At 40.2% G+C, this 15,261-nt stretch overlaps 1 protein-coding gene across 5 annotated transcripts in view; it reads right to left on the bottom strand.

Annotated features, from left to right (window-relative positions):
• LOC135168479 (3',5'-cyclic-AMP phosphodiesterase) overlaps window positions 1-15,261 on the bottom strand; it is a 78,811-nt gene that overhangs the window by 34,716 nt on the left and 28,834 nt on the right. Inside the window, exons 1-2 of one of the 5 annotated variants that reach the window (XM_064132705.1) lie at window positions 7,717-7,815; window positions 3,861-4,151 (exon numbers count right to left, since the gene is read on the bottom strand). The exons of 3 other annotated variants lie outside the window; for them this stretch is intronic. In XM_064132705.1, the coding sequence (XP_063988775.1) occupies window positions 3,861-3,994 (134 nt within the window). In that variant the 5' untranslated portion in view covers window positions 3,995-4,151; window positions 7,717-7,815. Of the gene's footprint in view, window positions 1-3,860; window positions 4,152-7,239; window positions 7,382-7,716; window positions 7,816-15,261 lie in introns of those variants that run through there. One more of the 5 variants, XM_064132704.1, reaches the window with a different exon arrangement.

Raw genomic sequence — 15,261 nt, forward strand, 5'->3', positions numbered from 1 at the left:
TGACATTCGCCGACAGTGAAGATACCGCGAATAGAAAAATATCCCCAGAAACTCTTCGCGGAATTTTCCAAACAATTTTTAAAACATTGCAACCTCCGCCATCTTGATATTTCTCAAAAAAAACTCACGTAAAAAATTTTTGAATCATTCCAAAGAGCTTTTTGATGCCCCAAAAGCTTTTCAGACCAAAAATTCTTCCAGACTTCACTTCGGGAGTTCTCCCAAGAATATTTTCCAAGATATTCAGAACTCGGATCTTCTAGAGCTTCGATCCCCCCCCCCCCCAAAAGAGCTTAAATAATTCCCCCCTCTCTCGGCGTGCTTGTCGAGCGGTAATTGCGAAATTCCTCCTCGTAATCTCCCAATATCCGAAAAATTGTAAACAAGCCAGGAGGGGAAGGGGATGAAGAGCGAGTGAGACATGACCTATAAAAGCTCACGGAGCTTTAGCGGTACGAGCTAATGCCGACGAGCACGCGATTCGACGATTCATTGCTGACGAATAGTCCCGTGGCGTGCGATCGTGGATGTGCGCTCTGGGGATTCGGAGGTAAGACTATCCTACTGGGTTAACCCACACGCCGGCGTCTAACCTTCGCCCAAAACTGTGGTAAGGGTGGGTGGATGGGTGAGGGAGGGTGGAGAAAGGAACGAGGAGAATTCCACGGCCAAGCTCATGTCATGCCAGGGTGCTGGTATGATATAGCAGTGAATTCAGTAAGCTTCGTGACGGCTGTATAACCACTGGATGGAATGGGTAAAACGATCCCTTTAGAGACAATTCCTCTCGGGTATTCCCTCCATCGAGGGATGCCAACAAGTCGGGGTGAATTCGAGGGCTTCCGGCCTGGCGACATGATTTCAGGGGAAAGTTGATTGATTATGAATTATTTATGACATTCCTGCGACGAGGTTAAGCCGATTTCGGTGAGATTGCTGTTGGCTTATTCTTGGCTGGTGATTTCAGGGGTTGGGGGATTACGGAGCTATCCGTTGCATTTGTTGATGATGAAACATTGTTGGAAGTTATAATTAGGAGGTGGGACCGGACGTTGATTTATCGTTGTTTTTATTGGGGGGGAAAAAAATTTGTTTTGGGAAATATTCTGCGTCGTGAAATATCTGTCTGGGGAGCATTTCCTTTTTATGAATCCCTGGAAGGCTCATCCAGAGGTCCCTCTTTGGCCCAGCAAAGACTCTTCAGGATAGCGATGATAATATAATGGAGTAATCGGTTATTATTGGAATAAGGGTGTAAGTGAACAAATTATTTAAGAGACACAGTGAAAATACTTTATAGAATATTCTTTATTAGCACGAGGAAGGCACGTCTTAGCTGGAGGACCATTGTCCAGAGACTGAAAACTATATCAAAGGGAAAACTCTCTCAGGAAAAAGAAAAACAGTTTTATGACTCAAAGGAACACAGTCAGTTGTTGAAATTTCAGCATATGTTTAGGATTAAACCGTCTCGAAAGCGGAGTACAACCGATGGTAAATTAGTCCCTTAGTAGAGCTGTTTCCCAGAAAGTAAAAGAGGTGTCGAGTGATTTTTGTAGGACAATGAAAGAACTGTACTCAAATATTCCAACAGTTATTTTCAACTGTCGATTTTTTAAAATCCAAACAAACAACGTTTCACCACTTGATCATTTTCCTGACAGTTATTTCAAAGGAAAAGAGGATAAGCTATTCACAATTAACAACTGTCATGACTGGTTCTGATGATAGCCGGATCATTTGAATGAGCGAACGAATTAAAAAAAATTGCCTAGTGATTGATATCGATAATCCCCGAGTGTTTAGCTGCGTCAACTAAGAGTTGAAGGACACGCTCCTCTCAATGTTCCTTTTTTATTGAGTTGTTAACGAAGACATTGAGATTGATCAATTAAAGTAATCAGATTGATTGATTCTCGGTTATGTTTTTGTCCGATGGAAAAAAATTCAGCGAATGGTGGAAATAGTGCGGATGACGTGAGCGTATAAAACATTGTTATGCTCCAAGACTGTGTGAGAGGTGCTATTTTTATTATGATATTTCTCATTCGTTGGATAAAGAAGGGAGATCGTCCGAAGGTGCCCAGGTGATGGTTTTGAACATTTCTGAGAGATCTTCGGTGGACCAAAATTTAGTATGTGAGTAAGTTGAGCCACTCGAGACTATTTTACCGGCCCTCAAAATTTTTAACTGCCACCGTTTGCGAGTACACGCATTACTCTCACTGCTGTAATAGAGAGAAATGTATGGAGCTCGATTTTCCACGATGATATAGGGGGACACTGGGTAATAAAACAGGATGGCATAAAACCCGGGTAAACGCAATCGATCCTCCACCTGTGCAGTCGACCATCACAGGTTTACTCTTTCTCTCTCTCTCTCTCCCTAGGCCACGTAAAATGCACTTTGTATACACTAGTCTCGAGATTTCAGTGGGAATCGATTGGATGCTGGTCTCTTCATCGGTGATGGAAAATTGCTTTTCCATTACACGATTACATCTGTACAGGAAATTTAACGCTCACGAATTGTGATTGCAAGTTTTGCCGAGGCTTCTGCCTTCATTCTATTCTAGTTTCTGTTGGAGAAGAGAATAAACTTTTACAAATGAGGTGGGAATTGAGTGTGGGGTAATCCACTCATGTTTTACCGGAAGGTGCAGTAAGAGGAGCTCCATTTTACCTGTTTTTAACGGCTTTTGGAAATTTTCGGAATTGAATTTAGTGCGCGGTGTTACGCTGAACGATGGTGGGAATTTTTTTCATGTGGTGGTAAGAAAAAATTCGACGTTTTGACTTTGTGGGCACTCGATGGAAACAATATGCCGGGCATCGTGTGTTTAATGATTCAATGGGCGGCATTAATGATAAACACGTGGGGAAGAAACAGAAACAATCATTATCGTCCCTTCCCTTCTCCGGTGTCGAGTTTATGGTCAACGAGTGGTGAATTTTTTTGCATTATTTTTTTTTCTCGCGTCGGTTTTGCGATAATGTGAGTATTAGTTTAGCTACTCACGTGCCGGGGGATACATTGAGCTGAAAATGGACTCCATGACTCACCTGAAAGAAAAATCGAACGGAAAAAGTTTTTTTTATTTAATTGTCGCCAGTCGTGGAGCAGTTGAGGGCATTTACGATGCTTGAAAATTTTCACCTCCCCAGTTATTATTATTTTTTTCAATCTTCAAACTGCGAGCAATTTCGAAAGTTACGGTGTAAAATAGGTTACGATTTTTTTAATTGCACCTGAGATCGCGAGAGAAACTTCGAGTCCTTCGAGTTTTTATCTCTGGGGATTTCGCAGAGTTCTAAAAATTGTTCGAGTTCTAAAAATTCAGAATCGGGGGAATTCTCGCGTTGTTAATCTCTTTGGGGATCTTCAGTACCTGGGGAACAGCCGACAGACATCTGGTTTCGGATTTAAAATATTTTATGCTAATAAATTCTCGATTTATTTTTTTAGCGAAACGGGAAGGTCCACTGGACGCTAAAAAATCATGAAAATTCCCTGCAGCCAGAGGATAATCGCATTTTTCAAATAATTGAGGGTACGGTACGCAACTTGTGGATTAAAAATTCAGTTGAAAAGTGAAGTAAAAAATAATATTCGCTTAAAAGTCAGAAATTTCCCTCTCTCAACTTCTCTGTCGACCCTCCAATACACAAAAATTCTCCCACAAACTATTTTTCATTGAATATCGCTCCATTTCCCACCCCCAAAATTCGCCCCGGGTGTCTCTCCATCATATCGTGTCCCAACAATCTCCTAGTCTTACTCCAATTACCTCCCCTTTCCACCCCCAGCAATTGAGAGCACCCACACTCGGAGATCAAGAAGGGATTATCGATAAACTCACCCGCATATCCAAGAATGTCGTCTCCTGGGAATACTGCTTGCGGGCACAAGTAGCAATGGCTGGGGTGGCACTGACTTACCACCACCCTCGCCAGCCGGTAGCCGTAGCTCCGGTACCTGAAGATGATTGTTCATATCACCCGCACAAATATTCCCCTTTCACACTGATAACAGTATCACCACTCATTTCATTCTCTCGCGAACGTGCCTCATCGCACTGGCCTCTCCTCCTTTCCTTCCCAATTTTATCATATCAACGTGCGCGAGTCATCGCGATTTATTCAATTAAATCCTTGAAAAAAAAAAATGTGGGTTAGATAAAAATAAATTTCTTCCCCCATCGAGTCGCAGTTATGGGGGAGTTTTGTGAACATCCTCCCGTGGGAATCCCGCCCTCAAAATGGGACAGAGCAACGGAGGAAAAAAAATGAATCGGAAGAAGCCCGAAGGAGAGAAAAATTGCAGTACGAGGTGAGGTTGATATTTGTTTAATAAATAAATTAAATGGATAGATGGAATTCGTTGAATTTTTAAGGCTCCTTGTCCTGGTTAAGGATGAATAAAGTGTAGGGTAATAAAAAACGTGGAAATAATTCATGGAGACGATTTTTTAAGGGTAAGAAAAATCCAGGTTCTGCTCATCTACTCATTATTCACTCATGAGATATTCCTGGAAGGGAAAAAAATTGTAGAGATAAAAAAGGGATTTTTACTCGGATATTTTCTAACAGGATTATTTTTAATTTTTTTTAGACTGAAACATAACGTAAAAATGTAAATAAAAAACTTGAAAAAAATAAGGAAAAGTTGGCTTTGGTTAATTTTTGTGGGATTTTTCGCTCCGTTATTTTTTAGTTCTATTTGTTTGCGGACTTCGGGCCTCTCGCAATATTCTAATCTCTTTGGGATAAAGTATCCAAGAGTTTACGGATACACTTGACGTCTTATTTTTTTACATCTGCCGATTTAGTGTTTTCGCGAGATAAAGAAAATTAGATGTCTGTGAACGGGTATTTTATTTCAGTCTTGTGACTCACGGCGACACAAATTTTCTGACGAGGCTCCGCAGAGGTGACCGCACGAGAGAAAAGTCTAGTTAAAATTACCCATGAAAATGTAGTTATGGGTTTGACTAGTGGAGGTAATAAAATTAGACTGAAAAATCAAATTGATATTACGAAAATTTTTCAATTCTGTGGGAAAAAGTTTCTTGGTTATTATCAACTTTTTACCTCAGCTGTGATGATTCAATTAATGTTTAACACTGATTTTTATTTATTTTCATAATTTTTATGGAACTTTCTGCGCAACAATATTTAAATATTATTTTTCCAGAGAAATTCACAGGTGTAAAAAAGGCCATTAAAGGGGATGATCTCCTGAGCTGTTGATTTTCAAAATGTTGACTGATTGCTGTGTTTTTATCGGTGCTCAAGTGCTCACGGTTTTGTGGAATTTTTTTCGGTGAATTATGGGGTAAATTCGGGGCTTCAGGTTCTTTATGAAGACATTATCTTCACGGTAATGACAAATGGAGGGTTTTGGCTATCAATTATGCAGTCATTATCGATTCAGCGTGAATGTTACATGACAGTAGCTTTCAAGTTTACAGTCATGACTTTCTTTGTTCATGTTCTGAATTAAATTTGCTGTTACAGAAGTTTTGTAACATCACTTTCAATTTTTTTATTCATGAATTGGCTGGATTGGTGGTTTTTATTGTGTGTCTGGTGGATATTCTCTTTGACAACCGAAATGATCGATTTTTATTGGACAACACGTAGAATGCAGGTGAAAAGAAAGAGAAAATCAAAGGAGAAAAAGTTTGCATCAACACGACAAAAAATTAATGCTTCATAAATATATAATTAGTAAATCCATATTTTATCTTATTTATTTTAGAGAGGAGTAAGAAATACGGCTTTCCACTTATCGTTAATTATGCTTTCATTATCGATTAATAGTGGATGTGCATTGAAGCCTTTTTCCCTGTGGCGCCGCAAAGGCTTTCAAAGTTTCCGATCATTACCTTTTTTTATCATCTTCTAAATTAAATTTCCTCTCAGCAAAGTTTTTTAATATCGCTTTCAGGCTATTTCTCTTGTGTTATGATTTTTTTTCTGTGAGAATTTATTATGTAGCTAATGGATATCGGCTTTGACAGCGAGAGGCATCGATTATTATTGCAGAGTGCACAAATATCTCTGCGCCTCGTTTCCATTGAACTGTCGGCTTTATAAAAATCTCTGGAAAATTTATCAAGAGAGGCTGCGATATTTATATGCACTGCGAGAGTAAAGGGGGACTGTCGCTGAATTTTTATAATTGCAGAGCGATTTTTGCCAGACCTCTAACTAAATCAGCGCAATAATTTGCAAATTTTGATCTGAATATCTAATTCTTTACCGCCTGCAAGATTATTCACTCCTTAATACATAATACTTCTCTATGTACACCTGCACATCTAATGAGACTCAGTTTGAAAGTATATTTCAATTTAAAAAATCGTAATGATTTTTTCTTTAATATAAAACGAATAAAATTATAATTTATCGTTTAAAGCCTTTATTTATTGCCAAAAATTATTTAATGTCGCCGTAAAAACCTGTTAACGTTCCACCAATTCACCAAAAATACCTGGAGAAGCCAAAACCAATTGATAGGCGATAAAAACATGGCAATCAGTCAAAACTAAAAATCAACAGCTCCCAAAATCGTCCCGTATAACATTATTTTTCTGACACGTGCAAACTTATAAAACGCGTCCAACGAGTCAACAGTTGTTATCGCACGCTAACCGAGTGCAGGCATGGAGTCTCGCTAGGTATTTACTAGCCTCGAAAAAAAAAAAAGAGAGGAATGAAAATGTACGATACTCGGGTACACATAATCAGCGCTTGACCAGTGCGTCGCACCCGGCCAGAGCGACGCATAATCTAGCTAATAAAATGAATAAACCGGACCAGCATTAACACCAGTATCTCTCATGACGTATTGCCGAACGTCGATGGCCCTGGGAAAACCCAGAAAAATAATCGCTCGCTACCAAGAAAAATTCGAGGGAATTTTCCAAAAATGATTAAACACAAAAGACAATTGTCCCTCCGAAAATGTGTCGCTCATGGCTAGGATAATATCACGAGAATTTCCTGGAAAATTCACGAAACATTTGACAAATTGATAAATAAAATCTAGAAAATGAAAATTGAATTTTTTCAATCACGAGAACTTCAAAAAAATATTCCCGAAAAAATCCCACTTTAAATCGCTGAAAAATAATCACAGAACCACTCGAATACCATCAGCCGTCGAAGCAATATCAATTAATTACTCATTTTTCCCGCGTCACGAGCTCGATAACAAACCAAATAATAATTCACCTCACGATTATCACCACTCATGCTCAAAATTTCCGCCGCTATAGGAAATAATCCAAAAAAATCGTCGCATATTTCTACCAATCACCCAACGACCGACGAAATAAATTCACAATCGTTCGTTTTAATTCCACTTCTGCACAAGTAACTCTCATAACATAAGCATAGCTCGTACACGTCCCCTTGTCCAGTGGTTATTTTTCTTTTATATTCGTGACATTCACTCGTTAGTACCAGCCGGCATACTTAAACTGGTGATTGTTGGCACGAATTTATTTTGTAACACTCAGCACCAAGGAAACAGATAACCCGAGCGAGAGAACTGCCCGAAGTCGCGTATCACCGTAAAGAAAAGATCATTTTTCCCACCGGGAAGAGTCGCGAAATCGTAGGGGAAGAAATTTCAGAAAAAAAAAAATCGTCTCCGGCGCGCAAATACCGTGAAAATTTTTAGATTTTTTTTTTTATTTTCTCACACACATGCTCTCGGTGGGCAACTGTTGGAGGAAGAGGTGGACGTCCAGCGTCCAGTGGATGAGGCGCTACAGAGTTGAGAGATCCGTCTCGTCGACGTTGCCGGTGGTGACGCGCCTCGGCCGAGTCGACGAAACGCGCGGGGCGGAGGGGAGGAGGAGGCGACGTGGGAGGGGGAGGGGGGGAGGGAGAGAAAAGGGGAGTGGCGGGGATGTAGCGAGTGACGCCGAAATGCAACGGGAATTAACGAATTGAAAACTGCAAGTTTGTTAACTTAACGGGAGAGAAAAAAAAAATTTCAGCCCTTCCGGGAGGCAATTTCCGGGGGGGGGGGAGGGAGAGGAGTGGGTGGAGTGTCGTTATTGTCCTCACGTGGAGGCCCGGGAGGAGCGCATAAAGGGCATTGGTGGTGCAGGAAGTGACCCCGTTTCCCCGCAATTTTCCGGAGTTTTTTTTTTCAAGGGCAATGAGAAAAAAAGCGCGAGTTGACTTGCAAAGAGACTTTTTAATGATTTTTGGAGGTGTTTTGATTGTGGAAATGGGTGGGGGTGGGATGAGGAGGAGGGAGGGGGGTGGGAGAGGGGTCCGTTGGTGGTTACGTTTCTGTAAGTATCGATTTTTCGAGAGAGGGGGGCGGACACCTGGAATTTTCACCTTTCGGGCGCACTCGCTCGCTTGCGGATTTTTTTTTTTTTTGGCTCGCGGGTCTCGAGGGGGATGAAGCTCAGGGGGAGGAGATATCATCCGGGATGTATCGTCCCACGTGGTACTTTCTGGGCTGGTGATTCCGGGGAGGGTTTCGAGGGTTAAGGGCTGGGAGAAGTTTGAAGATTTTTCTTTCTAGAGAATATTATTTCATTGGAAGAGGGGTTCGTGTGGGGAGAAAAAATAACACGTTTGTTTATTGCTATAGATTAAAATTGAATGAAAAATACGAGTCACGTATTTTATTTTTACTTTGAAATTGACATTTTGTAGGCTTTCGTGTGAAATTTCTAGTGCTTTTCCAGAGGATTTCAGGAGCTTTGAGGGAAGGTGACCTACATCACAGGGTAGACTTCACCAGGAATAAAAATCCTCAGGACCACAGGTCATCCCTTGAAGTGATCCCCTTCCTATTAAATTCTTCACCGTCATTCTTCCACTTTTCCATTCCGATTTTATTTTCAAATTCTCCAGAAAATCGAGTTCCAATTGCCTCGGGAAATCCCGGGGCTTCGGAGGGAGGTTCTCATGAAAAATTATGGGAACAATCGTCATCTTATCCACGGTCAGTAGGTCAATTTTGGTACCGGGGAATTTCCCTAAGCTTTCAGTCGTCCTTTCTCCCCTTCTATCCGTCAAGCACTCCCCATCCTCCTCCACCCTATTCTCACCCTCAGGGGATCCTCCCGGGCGAGTCGCCACCTCCACGAGAGACATTATTTGAGAATTCGTCAGCGTCGAACAATGTGGGCTCAATACGGGCTCCACATCCACCTCAATATTTTCTTTCTCCTCCACGTCGAGGACGTTCCTGTCGTTTCCAGCGTCTCCACACCCAGAACTCCCCTCTGTAATCCCCTCCTGTTCCCGCCCCTCAACCAGATGACTCTGAGGTTTTTTTTCATCCTGAGGAATGGCTTTTGGCGGCTCCTCACCACTCATCCCCTTGAAAGGACTCATCACCCGACTGTCCTTACCAGTACAGAAGAGATTGAAGTGGACTTCCAGTCTCGCGTCTTTCCCGGAAATTTCGCGCGAATTCCCGTCGATATCAATGAGCTCCAGCGCCCGGACCTTCCCCATGAGTTCGCTCAGCTGTCCCCTCAACGGCCCCAACTCCCTCTCAATTTTAACGAGAGCTTTCACGTCCGAGAAGCCGGAGAAATGCTTTCCTCTGCGCGTCGCGTCGTAACCGCCATTTTCCATCGTCTTCGTCGGCTCAATTCGCGTCAATGTACTTTTCGACGCAGTCTCACTGGTCAATGCACTATTCTGATACAGCTCCATTATCTCCCGCATTTTTTCACTCTGCGCTGATAACGATACCACCCGTCGGGGGAGGAAGTGCAAACGTTGTGTGACATCTGTCCCTGATGATTGACTGCCGTACGGGGTTGTGTATTGAGAGCCCACCGAGAGGATTGAGATCTCTGAGGATATGGTCGAGATCTCGACTTCACTGGTGAATACTTCGGGGGGATTTAACTCCATTTCACTTGACCTCAATCTGCCAATTCAAAGTTTAAACTGGTGGAAATGAGAAAAAATGAGGAACAAATGAAGCTTTCAAGCTTGCGGTGAGAGCGCCCTCCGGGTGAGTGCCTCTTCACGAGAATTATCGAGTTTTGTTTTTTTTTTTTTCGCGGATTACCGCGAGGAGTAAATCGAAAATGGGGTTCGCTTATCTGTCGCCGGGGCAGGGATATGGCGAGGGATTTACTGTACCGACGCCGGTACTGTATAAGCCAGTCGGTAAAAAAATTTCCTCGGATGATAAGGGATGGGTTTAGAGAGGGTTGAGTGCGATCTGGACGAGGCAGGTGGGGTATTTTCAAGGAATTTTGAATTGAAAACAAAATATCGGATTTCAGTATGTCGATCGCAAAATATCGAAACGTCGTAACCTTGATTAATACGGAGAAGAGATAATGCAGTTGATTTAATGATCGATATCTCAGATTTTTGCGGGTCAACAGTTTTCTTTTAGATGATAAATGTATTGTTTAAAAAAATGATAAAGAATCGTTGCATTTTACAATGTTGATCCCTAGATATTAAGATATTATGCGCTTAATATCAGCGCATTTGTTCCCAGGATCCTGAATATTCAATTATCCTGGGATTCAATCCCATCGTCACGAGCTCATCAATTGTGAATTTTCGATTGAAGTCTCCGTTTTCATAAAATTAGTGTTATGGGTGGAATAAACGGAATACCGAGCTTTCGAGTTGAATAGATTAAGGGACAAGATAATGAGACGTGACTTGATGCTATAACTGTGGACGAGGGTTTCAATGTGGATCCCCCAGACGAACGCAAGAGTAACAGAGGGATTGATCGCAGGACTCGATTAACTCGAGACACAACGTGGTACTAAAGTCATAAAGCATTTTGATATTATTGTCTGTTTATTCGTGCGGAGAAAGATGGGAAAATTTATCCCGGGGACTGTTGATTTTTATTTGGATTTTCCGAATTGAAAAATTATTCTTATGAAAGATAAAAATTATTCATATGGGCCGTTTATTTCTATCGTGTCTGGAAATGATTTTTTTTAAATTTTCATAAAATTGTTGGTTTAATTGTATTATTGAGTGTAACGGAAGTCAATGTATTAGTGACGATCGTTACCGCCTCAAATGAACCAACATTTATCGGTCCAGAAGTGATGTAAAATAAAAATACTCATAAAAATGAATAAAATACGATGAGTGTTTTGAAGTGAAATAAAATAAATGTCTTGCAGATAAAAAAGATCAAGAATAGTGAACATAAAAAGTGAAAAATTTATGATTACTGCAGCTGACGTGAATCATTAATTTTAAGAGACACCTACGCATTTTTTACTTGAGAATTTATTGAGTAATTTGGAAGATCTGCATTTGAGTAATGAAAAAATAACCAGTATAATATTTAAATGTTAACAATTAATACATTGCATTAATGTATCAAGTTCTTAAGCGGAAATAATGAAAACTTCAGGGAATGGTGAATTGTGTCTGATCTAGATTGCCGTTTCTACTTATCCCATCAGCGTGAAATTCCTGTCTGAACGACACGCGCGTTTCTACTTAAACAGTTCCTTGAAACTGAACATTTTACTAGGTCGAGATACTTCTGTCTGGGGTGTACTTCTGTTTTCAATTAAACTTCTTGAAATTGACAATTTCAGGGGACTGTGCAATTTTGGGTGATTTATTATGCCGTTTCCGGTGAAACATCTGCTGGAAATTGAGGAGTTCAGAAAATTATGGCTATATCGTTCGACCTGCGCTTCCGCTCCGCATCATTTTTTTTAAATTAACAATGCCAATGAATTATAAATTTTAGCCGACTGAAACTTCTGTTTCTACTTAACATTGAGAATAAACCGAAATATGAATTAAAAAAAAAAATAAACAATTGTTGTGAGCGCCATTCCTCTTCGACATTTCTATATTTATTTGCACTCCCCTTTCACCATCGTCTCCACCCTCTCCGCCCCCGAACCAACCCCGTACCCATAAACCCCAAAGTCAAATACTAAATCCCCAATAAACAGTTTTCGTATTTTTGTTTAGTACGCCCTTCACGCCAACAGAATTATCGAAAAAGATCTCTCGCACTGGTAAATGTGGCGTACAATCGATTGTGGGTTAAGAGTTCAAGGACGCCAGACACGCGAATAGTTGCTCTCCGGTGCCACGAAAAAGCCTCTATTTTCTTGTTTTCATATTTTTTTTTGCTTCCTTCCCCACCGAAAAAAGTCAATGAAACGGAGGAAAAAAAAAAATAATGTCGAGTATCGAGTATTAGTGGTTTTGCGAGGCTTCTCGAGTCTCGCTAAGTGAAGGCCACCGGAGAGCGATATTACCCCCGAGGTCAAGTCACCCCAATTAATTCCCTCGTCTCCGGAAAGTGATGACAATTTGCTCGTCTCACTCCTAAAAACCGAGAAAACGCCAATTATTTTGGTACCCGCATTCAATCATAACTTGAAAACTCCTCGTCCGCCCTCAAAGTTCAGCACAGAGTGAAAAGTTGGATAAAAATTACCCGGAAAATCCGGGAAAATTTGCTGCACGAGAGGCAGTTTGTGGAGGAAAATGTGATTCAATTAAAGACTACGTTGAGAGAGAATATTTCCTGATTCTTGGGATAAAAATTATTTTTTACTGAGCTGTTTCCGGACTTTATAATCATTTATCCCTGTTAATTGTAAATATGAGGATTAAACTCCAGAGTCACCCTCCTGCACGGGAAAAATGATTTTTAGTGCTCGTACTTTTATAAAAAATTCCATATTGGTCTCATCATGAGGTATTCGCATTCCGGCTTAATTTCTGCGGAGACAGTCTGGCACTAAAAAAAAACAGCAAAATTCCCATCGCCAGTGGAAGCTCTCCCAGCGAATAGCTCCGACTTCAATTTCCGCAGCAGTAAAATGAAACATTTGTGGAATGCAATCTTTCCAATTATCACCTGAAATTACGGAACCAACAACACGATTTGACAAATAATGATTGACGAAACGTTCGCCTCATTCCTTGAAAATCTATTTGAATACCCTAAACGCGTGGTCTTCAGTCAGCCATAAGTACGATACAGTCTCAACAACCAAATCCCCCACCCCTAGTTATTTTTATTATCAATACAAACGTAACTCCACTTGTTGGACGCGGTCATCCGAGGCCGCCACCTGATGCTACGCCACTGTCGCATCGATTCCCCAAACTCTGAAAGAGCCGGGTTACCATGCCAACCAACTTCACTCTCGCCCCTTCTCCAGTCCCTTTTCTTCTCCCACGGATATTCCCCACTTCCCCTGAAAATCAGCCTATCCCTAGTCTATAACCTAAACTGGGTGTCGTCGTAGTTTGCCTCTTAACTCTGATTCCATCCTTCAGGAAGCCAAATAATATCAACAACTGATCAACACTGTTTGATCTAATCCAGAAACCTTGGCTTGGATCAAGGCTTAAACTGGAATTTTTTAAATAATTAATAATGGAGAAATTCCTCGCAGAAAAGCTCGCTACGAGGAATTTCATTGGAATTTTATAGCGAATCCCACTTATTGGTGGGTTAGTATATTTTTATATAGAAATATTTTGTTGGACCAATACTATTTGTCCTAATCTAGAACCGTGTTTGATTAAGGATTAAATTGGAATTGTTTAATAATTAATAATAGAGAAATACCTCGCGCAAAAGCTCGCTCAGGAATTTCATTTGAATTTCATTGAAAAATTCTATTTTTTGCTGGATTATTATATTCGGAATTCGTTTACTGTGTAGAAATATTCTACGAGAATAATGGCATCTACAAAGATGATGGAATCATGACGAAGAATAATTAAGGGAAAAGTTTTCAGAGGAAAAAGCTCTGTAAGAAATTCCGTTGAAATTCCAGTGAAAACTATTTTCGTATGTCATTTATTGGGATGAATTTTTTTTCTCAAAGTTGTAGCAACTAGAGGTGAATTATTAGAGCTACATAAAGTTTGTTTGGATGAAATAAAGGGATTTATTCAAACATCCCGTAACAAAGGCTTTAATAAAGCTTCATTAAATTTTTTACTCGGGCTTTTATTCCCGTAAAACAGAGTTTTTTTCAAATAGAAATCAACTCTGTCTCGATTCGAATAGTATCAACGACTAATCCACACGATATCTGTCAATGCTGATTCCCATTATCCGAAAAGTCAACGGAAATTTTTGGATTAATGGAAAAATTTATTAGAGAAAATGGAGGCTGGGGAGGATGTGAAGCAAAGAAAGACATTTGTAACATCAAGAAAATAAATAATAATAAAATAAATATTAGAGAAAATGTAGCTGACAATTTTTCAGAAATTCTAGATGAATTTTTCTCAATAAATATCTGAAAAATCCAGGGATTAGTTTTATTGCCAAAAGAAGCTTTCACTCGAGTGACATAATTTCCTCAAGAGAGATTGAAATCAGAAAAAAACGAGACGAGAAAGACAAAAAGCCCGAGCGGAAATGAATGAACATGTCCACGTGAATTCTGGTATTGACGGCTGTTGATAAATAAATTGCTGGCAATTGTCCCATCTGCCTCTCATGACATATACGTACGTCGAGTCTGATCAGGATGGATACGCGTTCTTTTTCTACTCGAGGTGAAAGGGAGTGGAGTTTACGAGGCAAAAATAGCTGGCGGGAAGAATCGATCATGTCATATTTAAACATATACTGGGTGATAAATAAGGGCTCAAATTGCCCTACAATGTGACATAAATACGATGAATAATGCCTATTCGGGAGAAATTCGTTGGATAATGGACAGGCCATTTTATTACCCCCTAAATATTCATTTCTGTTTGTTTCTGGTGGAAACGAAATTGATTTTTCTGGTCATAACCATTAAAATATGCGCATGAAAACATGGAAATTGATATTTCCGTTCAAACATTAATTAACAGAGACAACTGTAATTCGACCTTTTGTTCCTAATTAAAGCACAAGGACTCAACGAAATAAAAGTTCAAATTGCCGGTTTGATGACACAGGGCTAAATGGTAAAAAAAAATCACAATTAAACATTTTTTAAAAGCTTCGAATAATTTAATTTTTGTTAAATATTGTTTTGCTCAAAATAGACTGCCCTCGAGATATTAATTCGTATTTATTTCCCTCGGAAATGAAATAAATTTTCCAAACACACAACTGCTGAGACCCGCCCATTAAAACATCGAAGCTGATACGCCCATGCATCCATTAATTAACTAGCTCATAGTTCAGGCTGAAAAAGAAAGGCAGGGTAATGGTCTTTTGTTTCTGATTCCACGACAAATCTACTCGTCCATCCCTTCTCCCTCATAATTTATTCCCGATTACGA

Source organism: Diachasmimorpha longicaudata, chromosome 13, assembly GCF_034640455.1.
Source record: "Diachasmimorpha longicaudata isolate KC_UGA_2023 chromosome 13, iyDiaLong2, whole genome shotgun sequence".
Taxonomy (NCBI): domain Eukaryota; kingdom Metazoa; phylum Arthropoda; class Insecta; order Hymenoptera; family Braconidae; genus Diachasmimorpha; species Diachasmimorpha longicaudata.